At 33.9% G+C, this 15,148-nt stretch overlaps 1 protein-coding gene across 1 annotated transcript; it reads left to right on the top strand.

Annotated features, from left to right (window-relative positions):
* The first annotated feature begins 4,185 nt into the window (after window positions 1-4,185).
* Window positions 4,186-11,881, top strand: LOC137735426 (probable trehalose-phosphate phosphatase C). Its single transcript, XM_068474848.1, has 10 exons — window positions 4,186-4,314; window positions 9,434-9,646; window positions 9,769-9,909; window positions 10,005-10,076; window positions 10,181-10,306; window positions 10,459-10,512; window positions 10,662-10,763; window positions 10,865-10,942; window positions 11,059-11,199; window positions 11,292-11,881. Exons 2-10 carry the CDS (start codon window positions 9,440-9,442, stop codon window positions 11,490-11,492), a joined length of 1,122 nt encoding a protein of 373 aa, XP_068330949.1. The 5' UTR covers window positions 4,186-4,314; window positions 9,434-9,439; the 3' UTR covers window positions 11,493-11,881.
* The last annotated feature ends 3,267 nt before the right edge of the window (window positions 11,882-15,148 follow it).

Genomic DNA, 15,148 nt, shown 5'->3' with positions numbered 1-15,148 from the left:
CTTACATCCTTCAGTGTACTGGTTACTGCAGTAATATTTACTTTTCCATCTGTGAACTATGATTTGGCTCACAGATACATCTTCCCTGTAGCTTAGGGCATTCTTACCAAAAAAACCGAGAAACCGGCCGAACCGACTTGGATATCCGGTTGCCTCGGCCGGTTTACTTGGTTCGGTGATCGGTTCTCTCACACGGTTTGTTCCTCGAAGCGTGCCAGTCCCTTACTTGTCTGTTGTGATTAGCAGATTCCGTTTACAACGGATTAATTAAAGGGAAATCAATAGACAAATAGACAGATGTTTGTAGAAGTAAAAAAGAGAGCGCGGAAATCATCTTCCTGAATCATGACAAAGTGAAATGTATTTGTTTGGTATCAGGAGACCAAGTCAACTGCCAAGCATCAAGGGACACGTACAATAATAGAAGTTTAATGATCTACTTGTCAAAGAAAAGGAAGGGGGGAATATAAAAAATATTCCATCCCATATAATTGACACAACCTACATTTTGACTAAACGCAGACACTTGCATCTGCCACCAAATGCATGTCATTGATGTGCCGTGTGCGTGGCTGTGTGTCCACACACATGACCTATGATATTATTGGATTCATCGGAAATGTCAATATTTTTATAGACAATTACATGTTTGTAAATTGTTCGTTTGAAAGTGATTTTAATATGATTGAAAGTGCTTTAGAGTTTTGATGTAATTGGTGTGCCGTGTGCATGACTGTGTGTCCACACACGTGATCTATGATATTATTGGATTCATTGGAAATATCAATATTTTTATAGACGATTACATGTTTGTAAATGGCTAGTTTGAAATTGATTTTAATATGACTAAAAGTGCTTTAGAAAAAATACTTGGATTCTAAAAGCACTTGAAGTGCTTTCTTGAAGTGTTTTTTGCAAGAAGCGCATAACAAGTGCTTCTTGCAGAAAGTATTTCAAATATTTTTTTAGGATTTACTTCCATATTTATCAATGATTGAATCCAAAAATATTTTCACTAAAAGAGTTTGTATCAATTTTAAAAGTACTTTCAAACGAGCTCAAAGATTTCACAATTTATTCTTACTGTCACAACAAAGTTGTAGTTTATATTGCCGTAAGGCGAAAGGTGTGAACAATCACAATTAATTACCGCACTCATCTCTCTACGTATCGTTTTCCTCCTTCATGTCAATCGAATCCAAGACTTCCTTCAACTAAAAGGAGACAAATACAACGAAATCAGAAGTCATTTAATCGGATTTAGAAAAAGTTAATTAGGGATTTTGTCTTTCTGTGTAAGGATTCAAGAACAAGACTTCGACTCTAAATTGCGGGTCTTCGCGGCAGAGTTACAGTAGACACAGTCATTCATGCAACAATGCAATGCATGAGACGGAGAATCTTATAACAATATATAAATATATATATATATATATGTGTGTGTGTATGTATGAGGAGGGGTTTCCTTCCCTCTTCTCATATTCTTTATTTTATCTTTAATTAATGTAAAATATTGACGTGATTTAATCGTAACCTTTCAAATAAAAAAATAAAAAAAAGAAAAAATAAGAAAGAGAATCTTACTCCATGATGAGGAGGACGACCAATATGAATAATTTATGAACATCTGTGTTGGTCTTCTTCGTCATGTCATGTGGGCAAAGACTAGAAAACTGTAAAAGTCTAAGGAAGGTTCATACGAGAATTCCACCAAGCATGTCGAACCGGAATCTTATACAATTATAATTTATTTGGTTCACATTCAAGGAAGTTCCTACTTGCTTATTCTCATCTAGAAACAATTGAACAAATAAAAACTAGAGGCGTTCAACAAATTACTTACGCATTCAAGGAACCACGATGGGGTGACAGAGTAGTTGGAGATGAATTCCATATTCTATTTCACATGGCACGTCCTGAGTTCGATTTTTGGTGTTGATGAATCACACGATGGTGACCAAGAAGAGGTTAAAATGCATCTGTGAGTCTAGTCCCATTTCACAAAATAAAATAAATAAAAAACAAATTACTTACACATAATTTATTCGCTGACTATGTGAAGTTGGTTAGAACGCTGAGTTTTTTTTTTTTTTGGTCAGAACTCAAGTTTGAATCTCATTTCTTGTAGCTTAGTATAAAATTCTATATTTTGTCAAAAACAAAAATCATATTATACATCAATATGACAATTTGTAATATGATTTAATAATATTCTTATTCACTTATAGGTTTTAAATTCGAATATCGTAAAGAGTAAAATGTAATAATGGTTCCTCAACTTTAATCAAATTGGAGCAATAGTCCTTTACTAAAAAGTCATTACCATTGGTCTCTCAACTCATCAAAATATGTAGCTATGATCCTTTTTGTCAACTTCGTTAGAATTTTATCAAAATAAGTTATGTTGGAATGACCATTGCTACAATCGGGGTCCCTTAACTCATCAAAATGTGTAGATATGATCATTTTCGTCAACGTCATCAAATTTTTGTCAAAATGAGTTATGTTGGAAGGATCATTGCTAAAATTGAGTTAAAGTTTGAGGGATCATTGCTCCAAGTGGGTTAAAGTTGAGGGATCATTTCTCCAGTTGAATTAAAATTGAAGGACCAATGATAATGTGTTTTTAGTTGAGAGACAATAACTGCATGTTTTGATGAGTTGAGGGACCAATGGTAATAAATTTTTAGTTAAGAGACTATTACTCTAATTGAGTTAAAGTTAATAGACCGTTGTTACAATTTATTTTATCGTAAATGATGAATTTGATATCAATTTATTTTTTCCACGTGAATGTATTAGGTCATTCTAGGAGACACACGCTAGGTCTAGTACCTCATGGGCAATATATAGGGCTGTTTGTGTAATTCTGTCATGTATATTGGATTGGATACTTCTAATTTTATTGTAATTTTTTGTTTAACTTTTTCTGTCGACATACAGTAATCCCCCACGGTGAATGCCAAAATTAATCCTGTATATTTCATAAATCATGAAAATATACATTAAATAATCGTTGTGGATGCATATTTTTTTCATTGCCATCTCTCTCTCCCTTGTCATGGTCGAACATATTTTGATCCTTAACAACTTAGTTGGATTCACGGACGAAATAGGAATTACAAAATAAGAAGTTTGTAGCTCAAACAATTAACGTTAAATACTCTTGTAACTCAACTATTGGTTTGTGTCCATGACATAGCACTGAGAGACGAAAGCTCGACATTTGTTAAAGGTAACTCATAGCAGTACTTCTTTGATGACAAGTGCAAGATCCTCAGAGGTGGTTCGGTAGTTTGATCAACGAGGAAGAGGGGGAGCAGATGCAGATGTATTGGCTGTACCCTTACCCTTGCGTACCTAAATTAAATCAGTAAATGAAGATCCTCCTTGTCTAAAATAAGTAAAAGGAAAAAAAAAAGTGAATTCTTGGAATCATGGTGGAGGCATTAATATGCACCAATCACTCTAGGCAATCACGGCTTTAAAATTATCTTCTTCTTTTTCTTTTCTTTTTTTTTTCTAGTCAAAACGACTTTAAAATTATCGATATGGGAAATCATGATGAGTAATGAGACTTTACTATCAAATGGTATTTTATTCAATACAATTAATACTCACATATAAGAGAAGATTACGATTTAATTACATAACAAAAAAAGAAGATTACGGTTATTATACTTTCTTTGTATATGTAGATAGTTGTATATGCGTCTAGGTTAATAGCTCTCGAAAAAATTTACCGGTATCAAGAACATTAACCACATATTGTTTCTAGCCCACCAATAACCACAGTCAAAACCACGCAGTATACTATTGATCGTGTTATGATACTAAGAAGTCGGTGTGCTTTGCACTGTAATTCAAGTCTCAATTTCCGTAACTTAATTAATGTAAAAAAACTTAGGAAATATAAGAAACAACTTGGGCCTATTTTGGTGCATGCAGGTAATTAAGTCCAACAAATTAGAAGACTCCTTCGAGTTAAAAAGTGGGGTTAAGGGGTAAATCTTGTTGTTGGAGGAAGGTGCAGGGCAATGGGAGACTTAAACCCACGTAGGGCATGTCACTTGTGCCAAACATCCACGTCTCCTTTGGTCCCTACAATTAAAACCCTCGCTCCTCCTCCTCTCCCTCCTCTATAAATAAAGCCCCCTCCTCCCCTTCATCCTCTCCCCCTCCTCCCTCTCTCACATTAAACCTCTCTCAACCTCTCTCTCCCTCTCTCTCCTCCCCCTCTCTCTCACCTCCATCGGAGCACCTTACTGTCTAGGCTAGGAAACCACAAGCTATTGGCAACCAAGATTTCATTAGGTGCGTCTCTATTTGCTTAATTTGATTTCATTATTCATTATTATGTTCTTGCCATTTTATTAAGAAATAAAATCGAACTCAAGAACTTAAGATGAATATTTTTAATCAACTGAGTAGGGACTTAAAAGACTTTTACATCAGATCCGTCATTCATATTGTTTCATGTATGTTTCTGGTTTTCGTAGGATGTAAGATGTTGTAATTCGAATCGGTTTGAATAATCTACTTGTTGATTTTATTATATTTTTTTTTTGTGTAGAAGTTGGAATTTTTTTTAATATTTTTTTTCTTAGTTATTTGTTTACAACCGTAGTATTCGGTTTTACGGTTTTTATTAGTGGAAAACTCAGCGGCCGAAACGAGAAAGCGGTTGGTTGTTGTTCCTTTGACCTCCTAATCAATTCGCTGTACTCAAACGCGACCCACAAGCAGGTGAGTCTCCGTCGCCGTCTTGAACTCACGTGGGCGCCGTAGGTGATGAACGTGGCGCTCACGCGCCACTCTTCTTCGTCTTCGTTCTCTGCGGCTAGGAACTCTCCTGGAAATCTTCGTCCAGCGCACACGTGTTCAAATGTGGCCCACATGTTGACTGGGCCAAATGGCCCACCTGACGTATGGAACCAGGTCACCGTTTGCATGGGAGACCCGCTGTATCGACTAAAGTACGTCGTCGGTGGGGGTGCCACGTGTACGGTCCGGATTATAAAGACCACCGACTCGTTTGTTCTGCTACTGTGGGTCCCTTTGGCTGTGCTTTTGCCCTTTACCAATGACATGACTCGTACCTGAAAAACAGTTAAATCTTTGTTGGTGTCGTTGGTCCACCGATTAAAAGGTTTTGTTTTTTATAAAAAGGTCTAGGGATTCACTCTAGGGTTTTTGTTTGATTTACACAATTTAATGGCTAAAAAATATATGAGAAGTTAAAAAAATATATATAGAAAGGTTGACCTTAAGTAAATAGGGTCGAGAAAATACCTTTCGTAGGAAATTTTATCCTTATTTTTTGCAAATAAGTTGTTTTCACAGTTTGAATTTTATGATTTTCAGTTACAAATGAGCAACATTTTTTATGCTTTAAGGCTAATGTTCAAGCTAAAAAGATATAATTTAGAAAATAAATCACATATTAAATTGTTCATAAAAAATGTTCATAATTTTTATTTTTATTTTTATTTTTATTGTTCACATATTAAAATAAATCACATATAAAATTCATGTTTCGGGTAATTATTAAATTGTTCATAATTTTTATTTTTGTTTAGTTTGGCGAGAGAGTTAGAATGGTATTTTTTAGGGTGTTGGTTGAGAAAAATTGGTCTTTATATAAAAGTTTTTAGGAAGCAAAACTAAGGATTTGTTTGCAATATGGCCCCAACTACTTTATGATATTTTCCTTTTGTTTAAGTTTTAATATGGTATAATATGCGTATTTTATTTTTGTGTTATGTATGTATATCTATTGGTAGATTATTTACAGAAACAAATGCTTGCATGTATTATTGTATCTTGATTTTGTTAGAACAATCATAATTTGTTTCATGGTTTTCTATTTTCTATTTATTATATCATAGAGGAAGTTATCTTGGAAGATTTTTGGGGAAATTATTCTGCAAAAGATAGAGTTTTAGCCCAGTTTTTTATTTTTTATTTTTATTTTATAGAGTTTTAGAACCTTATTCATTTGAGGTCTCAAGAGTACTCGGGATGTGTAAGAGTGCTTGAGCACTGTTAATGGAGACTGAAGTGACTATATTTATAAATATTGAGAAGATAGTTAGCAAGGGAAAGTGATTTTTACAAATCTCTTGTAGCATTTTATACACACTAATTTTCTCCTAATATGGTCGTTGGTTTTGTCTAATTTATGCAATTCGATTACCATAAATAAAGATATGATAGTTTTTCAACTTTGTCAAGATTTGTTTCTGTAGGGTCCTAAGTGCTTGCTTTTTATTTTTTTTATTTGAAGCCCTCCCTTTTCTCTTTCAAACATACTTTGAAAGGTCCGATCTACGCATTTCACCATAGAGTTATGTTCGGTCGGTCCTTAATGTGCTTATCGAGCGTTTCATATAACTTTTAATTTCTTGAAACTATTTGTTTTATTGTTAATTAATTTTATAATATAACCAAATGCGATTATTGGTTTGCATTTCCTGAATACAAAACAAAGAAACGTAAATCATATGGCCTTCCCGAAAAGCACACACAAAGTCCTAGGAACAGACCAGCTTTTCACTTTAGTATGTGTTCTGATTACAGTGACATTATTCCACAACACCAGAGGTTTTGTCGTCTAATTAGCATATGATAATATTATTATTTATAACACTTTTTTCATTTCACTTCGTGGTACTTTCTTTTTTGACTTGGACAGTTCGTCGTATTCGGCTGTGTGGTTCTTAATTCTTGTACTGCCATTTTCTCTACTCCAATCTGTGGTTAGACGTGTCCTCTCTGCACAACCAAAACGTACAGAGCCTGTCGATCCACCACTTCTCCAGTCGACACGTTAAAGTCGTTTTTTTCACTTTTTCTATGGGTTTTCTAACTATTTACTTATTATATATATTAGATATATTTGTTTATTTCTTTTGCCTCCATTGCTTTCCCCATATTTCCAAAACTTGGAACTTTAGGTTCAGAAAGGTCAAGGGTTCAACCTTTTTTTTTATTCTTCTGAAAAGAATTGTTTGATAATTTTTTAAACTTGAGGACACATCAATTGACTCAAAGAAATAAAACTTATGAGACGTTAATTATGGCTATTTTAATACACGTGTCTCCGGCATATTTGACAGTAAATTATCATATATTGAGAGCATCGTCATTAAGAATTACTATTTAGTTTATTTTACTTAATTTAATTTGTTGTTTTAGGTAATAATCTTATTAATCATGTCCTAGACACGATCCTTATAATAATATGTGAATTAATATACAACATGGCCTGTTTACATAGTTTCCATATAAGTTTAAGAATATTTTTCCATTGCTTTAATTTCTGTCATGGTTTCATTGGTGTTTTATAGGATGGGGAAGCTCGTCCTACAAGGTTACAACCTATGTTATTTTTTCAGAATGACCTTTTTCTTTTATTTTGCAAATTAAAAACTCTGTTTGATTTGTTCTTTCGATTCACTTTAAAGTTGTATCAGAGTAAATTTTGAGTTAGCAGTGTTCATAGCTAGACAGTAGTTTTATGGTTAGTCATCTGCAGAACTTTATTAAAAAAAATGAAAAAAATTATGTTCCGTGATTGATATTGTGTTAGTTGATTCAGTTGTAGCAGTAGTAGTAGTAGTAGGTAGATGAAAGAAAACAAACATCATGCCGGACCCTCCTAATAATTTAATTAGCTAGCCACCAATGCTATTTTTATTACATGTATGCATGTTGTTTCACGTGTATTGTGGGGTACTTCAGAAGCATCGGCTGATCAACCGTACAAGTGTCCTACTCTTTCAAACCATGAAGCTTTCAGAAACATTCTTCAACTCTTTGGTTGTCTTTTCAGGCCGCCCACGAAAGTTCTAGCATCCTTCGGGATGTTTTGTTGTTAGATTTTAACTATTAGATCCTTAATCAAAGATTTAATAGTCATTTCAGTGTACTATACACTGAAGCGTATTAGAATTCTCGATTAGTCATTCGATTTTCACTTGGCTAACAAAGTTAATTCTTTCTGCTACATCTCTTCGAATTTTTCCATAAAATTTAAATATTTGATCATGTATTAATTTGCACTGGGTATTCTCATTTTTTTTTTTTTGGGTTGCAAACATACTAATTAATTAGTGTCTTATTATATTTTTATGAAAGAGATCAAGTTAAACAATATATATTATGATTAGATAGATACCTATCAGTTAGGTTGCAGTGAGGTCGCACTTCAGTTAAATGGTAGTTAAGGTAGGGCCAAAAGAAAACAAACATGTATCTTACAAAAATCGTTTTATATACATGTGTTGTCGTTGTCATCTGAATCATCCTGTTTGGTGACTCCCCCTGAGACAGAACCTTTAGGTTTAAAAATGTAATGTCGAGTCACCAAATCTAATTATTCACACGCTAAACTGGTCCTCTTGTTCTTGTTTTGTTGTTCTTTTTTCTACGAAAAGATGCTAGCTCCTGAAAACGACATTATCTTTCTCCCTTTGAAAAGCAAAAGATGTTTTATCCGATACCGACTTTATAATTTTTTAAATTAGGGAATTTTAATGAAAAATTCTTGGTATTGTTCACGTTAATGAAAAATCATATTTTTACACTAAAAAGTCAATCATGGTACTATTTATTTTACTCTTTATTTTGCCCTTATCGTTAAAACTCAAAGTTTTCAAGTCTTTTATTAGTTTTTCTTTTAAATTATACACACAGATTTATGTTCAATCTTTACCATCCTGTTCTAGCACACTGAGATTAGCTACACCACCTGTTCAAATTTACAAAGTAGCCTAATTGTTGAAGAATTCAGTTTTGACCATATTTAATTATCCATGTTGCTTGCTTTATGTGAGGAAATATGACCATACCTATTGTTTAGTGATTCTAATGAGAACTATTGGTTTTGAACTGGTTAAGCATGACGATGACATTCTAACTAAATTTTTTGAATATTTGGAAAGATGGAAACGTGAGTGCGAAATCTTATCTTTTCTCTCCTTTTAATCCTTTTTAAAATTTTACTAACCTCATATACAAATTCATTCGATAATAAACTGCATCAAGAAAATCTCATTAGATAAACCAGGAGGGGCCGTGGATTGCGACAAATCTTGTTATATATATGTCAAAATAAAAAAGAGGGAGAGGATAACGCGAGTGACTTTGACCTAATCGGTGGCAAAGAGAAGGAGGAAAACATTTTGTCTTGTTAGAAGCTAGAAGGTTCTGGTCCCCTGAAAGCTCAAGGCTCTTAGTTTCCTTAGCTTTAGAACTCTTTTTCAGACCATATAAAGGAATTCAGTTCGTATTATTTGAAATTTAAAAATGTTTAATTTTCTCTACCTCATAAACTTTTTAAAAATGGTAAAATTTGGTTTATGTACTTGTGTGACACTCTTTATATATATATAGCCTCATCATATTTTCGTTTGGAATTGTGCGAAAATAGGTGATCATGACAAACTCGGCGAAGCTGAACCAAGCAATGGGACTACATAGGTCATCAACTTCCAAGAAGCAAAAGGTGCAACCCATCACGAAAGTAGTAAAGAATGACGAGAACAGTGTCAATCTTTCCTTAGCATCAATCACCTCAAACCTGCATGATATCTCTACTCCTAATAGACCAATCTCCTCAGATTTAGCTTATAATTCCTGGGTGGTACGTTCTAGCCATTTGAACTTAGTTTGGTGATCTTATGACAATTCTTACCATATATCACTGCTTTGATTATCCTTGTTCGTTTTTATTTTATAATTCTTTTTTGGGTGTTACATGTTTAGGTTGAGCACCCTTCTGCATTGGGCTCATTTGATCGGATGATGAAAGCAGCAAAAGGGAAGAGGATGGTTGTTTTCCTAGACTACGATGGGACCCTTTCACCAATTGTTGATGATCCTGACCGTGCCTTCATGTCTGATGAGGTACAGTCTTTAATTTTCTTGATAACAACATTCCTGTTTTTACATATGACTCAATCCACCCTAATTATATTGACTATGTTCCAATATGCCGGTAGATGCGTGCTGCAGTACGGGAAGTTGCCAAGTATTTTCCAACAGCAGTAATTAGTGGAAGGAGTAGAGATAAGGTAATGATTAAGTCATCAATATAATCTCGAGAAAATTTGAAATGTTCATCAATAAACACTATGTTACACATAAAATAATTTTCTCATTTAATTTGATTCTACAGGTTAAAGGATTTGTACAGTTAAGTAATGTATATTATGCTGGAAGCCATGGGATGGATATAATGGTCCCACCAAGGCCACTAAACCCCTGCGATGGCAAGAATCACACTACAACCATGGATAAAAAGGTCAGTGATCACTGATCAGTGTGTGTTCTTCTATTTCTCTGTACTGGTGCAGCATACCCCTAATATATATAAGTATATATGTGTGTGTGTGTGTGTGTGTGTGTGTGTGTGGCTTGGTTAATAATAACACAGTAGGACCACTTACGGTGCAGGCGAGTGACGTTCTCTTTCAACCTGCTAAAAGATTTCTGCCTGCAATCCAAGAGGTTAGCTAACAGTATATATATCATTTATGCTTTTCAATGTACTTATCAATTACAAGAAAATAAAAATGTCATTTAATTGGAGATACAGAGTTCAGATGTGCCTTAATTTTTACACAAGAAATTTATCTACGTTTTAATTGGAACTGCAGATACGAACACTGTTAGAGGAGATAACCAGGAAAATAGAAGGTGCTAGGGTAGAGGACAACAGATTCTGCATCTCTGTACATTTCCGCAAGGTCCGGGATGAGGTAATTAAGAACATTCAGTTTAGCCAATTTTTCTGTCATTTCAATCCTGTATTTAATCTTCATTGACTTGATAAGTGCTGTATATATATGTACATCTGTAGGATTATGACATATTAGAAGCAAAGGTAAAGTCTGTACTTGAAAACTATCCTGAATTTCATCTCACCTTCGGCAAAAAGGTAGGTTATATATATAAAAAAAAATCCAAGTTAATTTCTTCCTTGTGATAAATTACAACGTGTGTACGTATTGTTTTATTGTTAACATGATTTCATGTGCATCTTTATATATTCAGGTCTTGGAAGTACGGCCATCCATAGAATGGAACAAAGGTCATGCCCTAGAATATTTACTTGACACTCTTGGATTCAGCAATTCCAGTGACGTCCTCCCGTTGTACATTGGGGATGATCGGACTGATGAAGATGCTTTCAAGGTACCTACAACAGATCCAACTGTTTCATTAATTTTCATACTTGTAGTTAATTTTATGGATTAATACTAATTACTTGTTGCACATACATGCAGGTGATACGAAGTAGAGGACTAGGGTTTCCGATAATTGTGTCTTCAACCCCAAAGGATACCAAAGCTTGCTATTCCCTGCAGGATCCGTCGGAGGTGTTAACTTTCTTGTTACGGATTGCAAGGTGGAGAAAAGCGTCTTCTTCGAGCAGGTCACTTGCTCAAATTTGGGGTCCTGGGAATTTACCTAGATCAGTTAATTAGCTAGATTTTGTACATAAGCTTTTAAGAAATATTATTAGGAAAATTGAGGCCAGTATTTGTTAGGGCCTTAATAACCCTAATATATATAGCTAAATTATAGGTTCGTAAGTAGAAGAAAATGAAGCCACAGAGTTTCACTGTTATGTTTTAGTCTGTTTCGGTGAAACTCCAGCCCATCCCCATGCATATATTATACATATATATATATATATATATATATATATATATATGTATGTATATGTATGTGTGAATGTCCGTAATTTCCAGCTTTTTTGGAAATGTGTTTTCTGGTGTGTGCTGTATTCATGAATATTATGCATGTGCTATGTTAATATTGCAGTATTTTAATTTTAGTATATTTAATTAAGCTTAAGATGAATGGGTTTAATAGAGACTTGGACTTCTTGTAGGCTCAAGAGATTGGGCCAAGCCTTTTGGGTATCAAGTTGATCAATTCTTCCTCATTTTTTTTTCTGTTCATTAGCAAGAATTATTGAATTAAGTTCACAAACTACAGTTTCCTACTTAAAAAGCATGAACCTATATATCTCACCCGGCCACACATACCAAAAGCAGAAGTTAATTCATAACGAATCACAAGATTAGTGAGAGAGAGAGAGAGAGAGAGAGAGGACTGCTACTAGAATGGAGACTAATCCCTATGGTGGTTGATATTCATTTTCCACGAAGTTTTACTAACGTCGGATACAGAATTTTTAAATCATGATATAATGAACTGTTCAATTCAAAAGTTTAGTCTCATCATTTATAAGTTTACAAAACACGTAAAGATGTCAAAAAGTTCATTTTAATTGATTAGTCATGTCACGTCTCACCCACTGAAACCGTGTTGCATCTACGTCAGACACATAATTTTCAAGTCATGATATAGCGAACTATTCAATTCAAAAGTTTAGTTTCATCATTTATAAGTTTACAAAACACGTAAAGGTGTCAAAAAGTTCATTTTAATTGATTAGTCATGTCACGTCTTACCCACTGAAACCGTGTTGCATCTACTATACTCTGGTCTAACTTTCTCAACATTGTCAACCGCATTTACCACCTTTTATCTCTTTTCAAGAAGATACAAAAAAAGGGTGGGCGGTGGGGGGAATTCGAACTCCCAATGAAGATTGGACCCCTTTTGAAGACTAAATGTTCCCATCATTTTCATTCCTAAAATGGCTTAAATTAATTATGTAGAACAGTTAGATTCTATCTCTATATATACAACATAAATACATGCCTAATTAGGCAATTCAATTATCTTTGGTTTTTCTTTTAATTTTATTTCCATGCAATTCAATTAATTTTTTTTTGGCTTGCAGATGAGGATATTATTGAGTTTGTTTTATTTTATTTTAGTTTGTTTCGCCTTTTTCCGTTGTGTGTTAGTCACCATTTTAAATAAAGCCAGGATGAAAAAGCCTTTCTTCGAGTTGAAGACGATGACGTGATGACGTGATGATGATGCATGTAGCAGATGCAGCACAATCCCACCACAACTCGCTAGGGCACAGTGATCTTCTATAAACTTCAAGTTGATCTAACTAATTAATTAACCTCATTAAATATCAATTATTGTTTTATTTTAATAAAGCATATATTTTTAAAGAGATTAGATTGTTTAGACCAAATTTACAAATCATATAATGTGTCACTAATAAAAAATAAGCACGTTAATAAATACTTGATTGATAATTCAATTATCAACAATCATGTCATATTTTATTAAATATAATGTAAATAGATGATCTCCTTAACATTAGCATTATGCTTTTGCGAAATGCAACAAAAACCGTCATAAGCTCATTTTCGTGGAACTTGTGTCATACCATAAGCTTCTTAAAATTCAATAGGAAATACTTATATGAGTCATCAATGAACTAGAAATACCACTTTCAAATGTCTTATAACACATGGACAAACAGTCTTTGATATCACGAAGGTAGTTGAAATTTCACCATACGTTGAACCATCTAACAATAGTAAGATTAAAAAAAAATTAAAAAGAAGCAAACCTTTTGATAAATTCTTACAAAATTTTATTAAACCTTATACATGTGTAACAACACTCTAGTTCTCACAAAATTTATAATTCTTTAATGATGGATATTCTCATCCCATTAATATTTGCATCCAAGGTCCTTTTAGAATTATTCATGTTCTGATTTGATGCCTTTGCAATTTGTATATTGGTGGATCGTGGATCCCATTCAGCCATTCTTCCAAAACCTTTTCAATTAAGAAATAAACAAAAAATAACATAAATAAACAGAACTTGAAATTCTAATATTTTATTAACCAAAAATACTTGATGTGCAGAATGAAATTATACAATAAATACAGAAACTAATATAAGAATATCAATGATACTAACTTGATCACAGAAGGTAGAGGCTAGCGTAAAAGCTATGTCCTTCGAACAGTATTTTCTTCCCACTCTTATGCTTGTGGTTCTACAACGTCTGCTCGACTAGGATTCAACTACCTAATTTTACAACCCGCACTGGATTCTAGAATTCTAGCAAATTTGCTTTGTGTGCTTACTCTCTGGAAATTTCGTACGGAAGAAAAAAGGAAGAAAAGATAATCTCACTTGGATACTGTGATTGCAAATATATAGGCTGTTTCACACCCTTTCAAATACCTGTTCAGTGTATTTGAAAGTACACAATTCTTTCTAATAGCTGTGTCTTTTAATCAAAACGTTTTTTAATTAATAAATTAATTAAAAAACTTAATCCGAAAATTAAAATTAATGAATCTGATTAATTTTAATTTCCAAGGCCCCAGGCCTTTGTCTTGATTAATTAATATTAATTGTATTTAGGCTATATTATATTCAAGCCTAATCCACACAACCATAAGGCCCAAGCTTTCAATCCATTTTCAAATGGTCCAAGTTCTAATTACTAAGAAGAATGAATAAACCTATATAAAGGTTAGTAAAAAAATACTGTTGCCTAATGCGGGACAAGAGGGTCTCAAACTCCTACAGGTTCTTCTGTTTTGGAGGCGGAAGCTAATGCGGCGATCCTTGATATGCAAATGGGTTTATCCAGGAATTTGGATAAAGTTCTCTTTGAATCTGATTCGGCTTCTCTAGTTTGTTTCATCAATGGTAATAAGAATGATGTCTCTTGGTCTATTTTCCCTTTACTTCGTCAGATTTGGAACCTCCATCATCGTTTCAGCTTTTCTAAGTGGAGGTGGGTTCCCCGTCAAGCGAATTCGGCAGCTGACTGGGTCGCCTCGCATTGCAATAGAGGAATGCGTACGGAAGTCTGGGTTTCCAAACCCTCATCCGCTCTAGTTCATATCCTGTCCATTGATAGCCTCCCCTGCCCACACTGATTTTTTTTGTGGATGCTTGGTTATTAAGGTCAGCGACACAGCTATGCTGGTGGTCTTCTTTATCTGGCCCTAAGCTCCTTGCCTCACTGTACTTTAGTTTCCTCCTTATATGGTCCTACAGTTGGCAGTTGACCTAATCTTGTATTCCTTTTGGCTGTTAAATGAAGAAGTATCTTTGATAAAATAAAAATAAAAATAAAAAATATAATAAACCTTGCCGACAAGGATCTAGATATCTTGGCCACCTTCTTAATTATTGGGGTGAGCCGGTATATCTAGGAATAGTGTAATCTTTA

This window comes from Pyrus communis, chromosome 5 (assembly GCF_963583255.1).
Source record: "Pyrus communis chromosome 5, drPyrComm1.1, whole genome shotgun sequence".
In the NCBI taxonomy this organism is placed as follows: Eukaryota; Viridiplantae; Streptophyta; class Magnoliopsida; order Rosales; family Rosaceae; genus Pyrus; species Pyrus communis.
The sequence above is the reverse complement of the archived record's forward strand: the minus strand, read 5'-3'. Positions and strand labels throughout refer to the sequence as shown.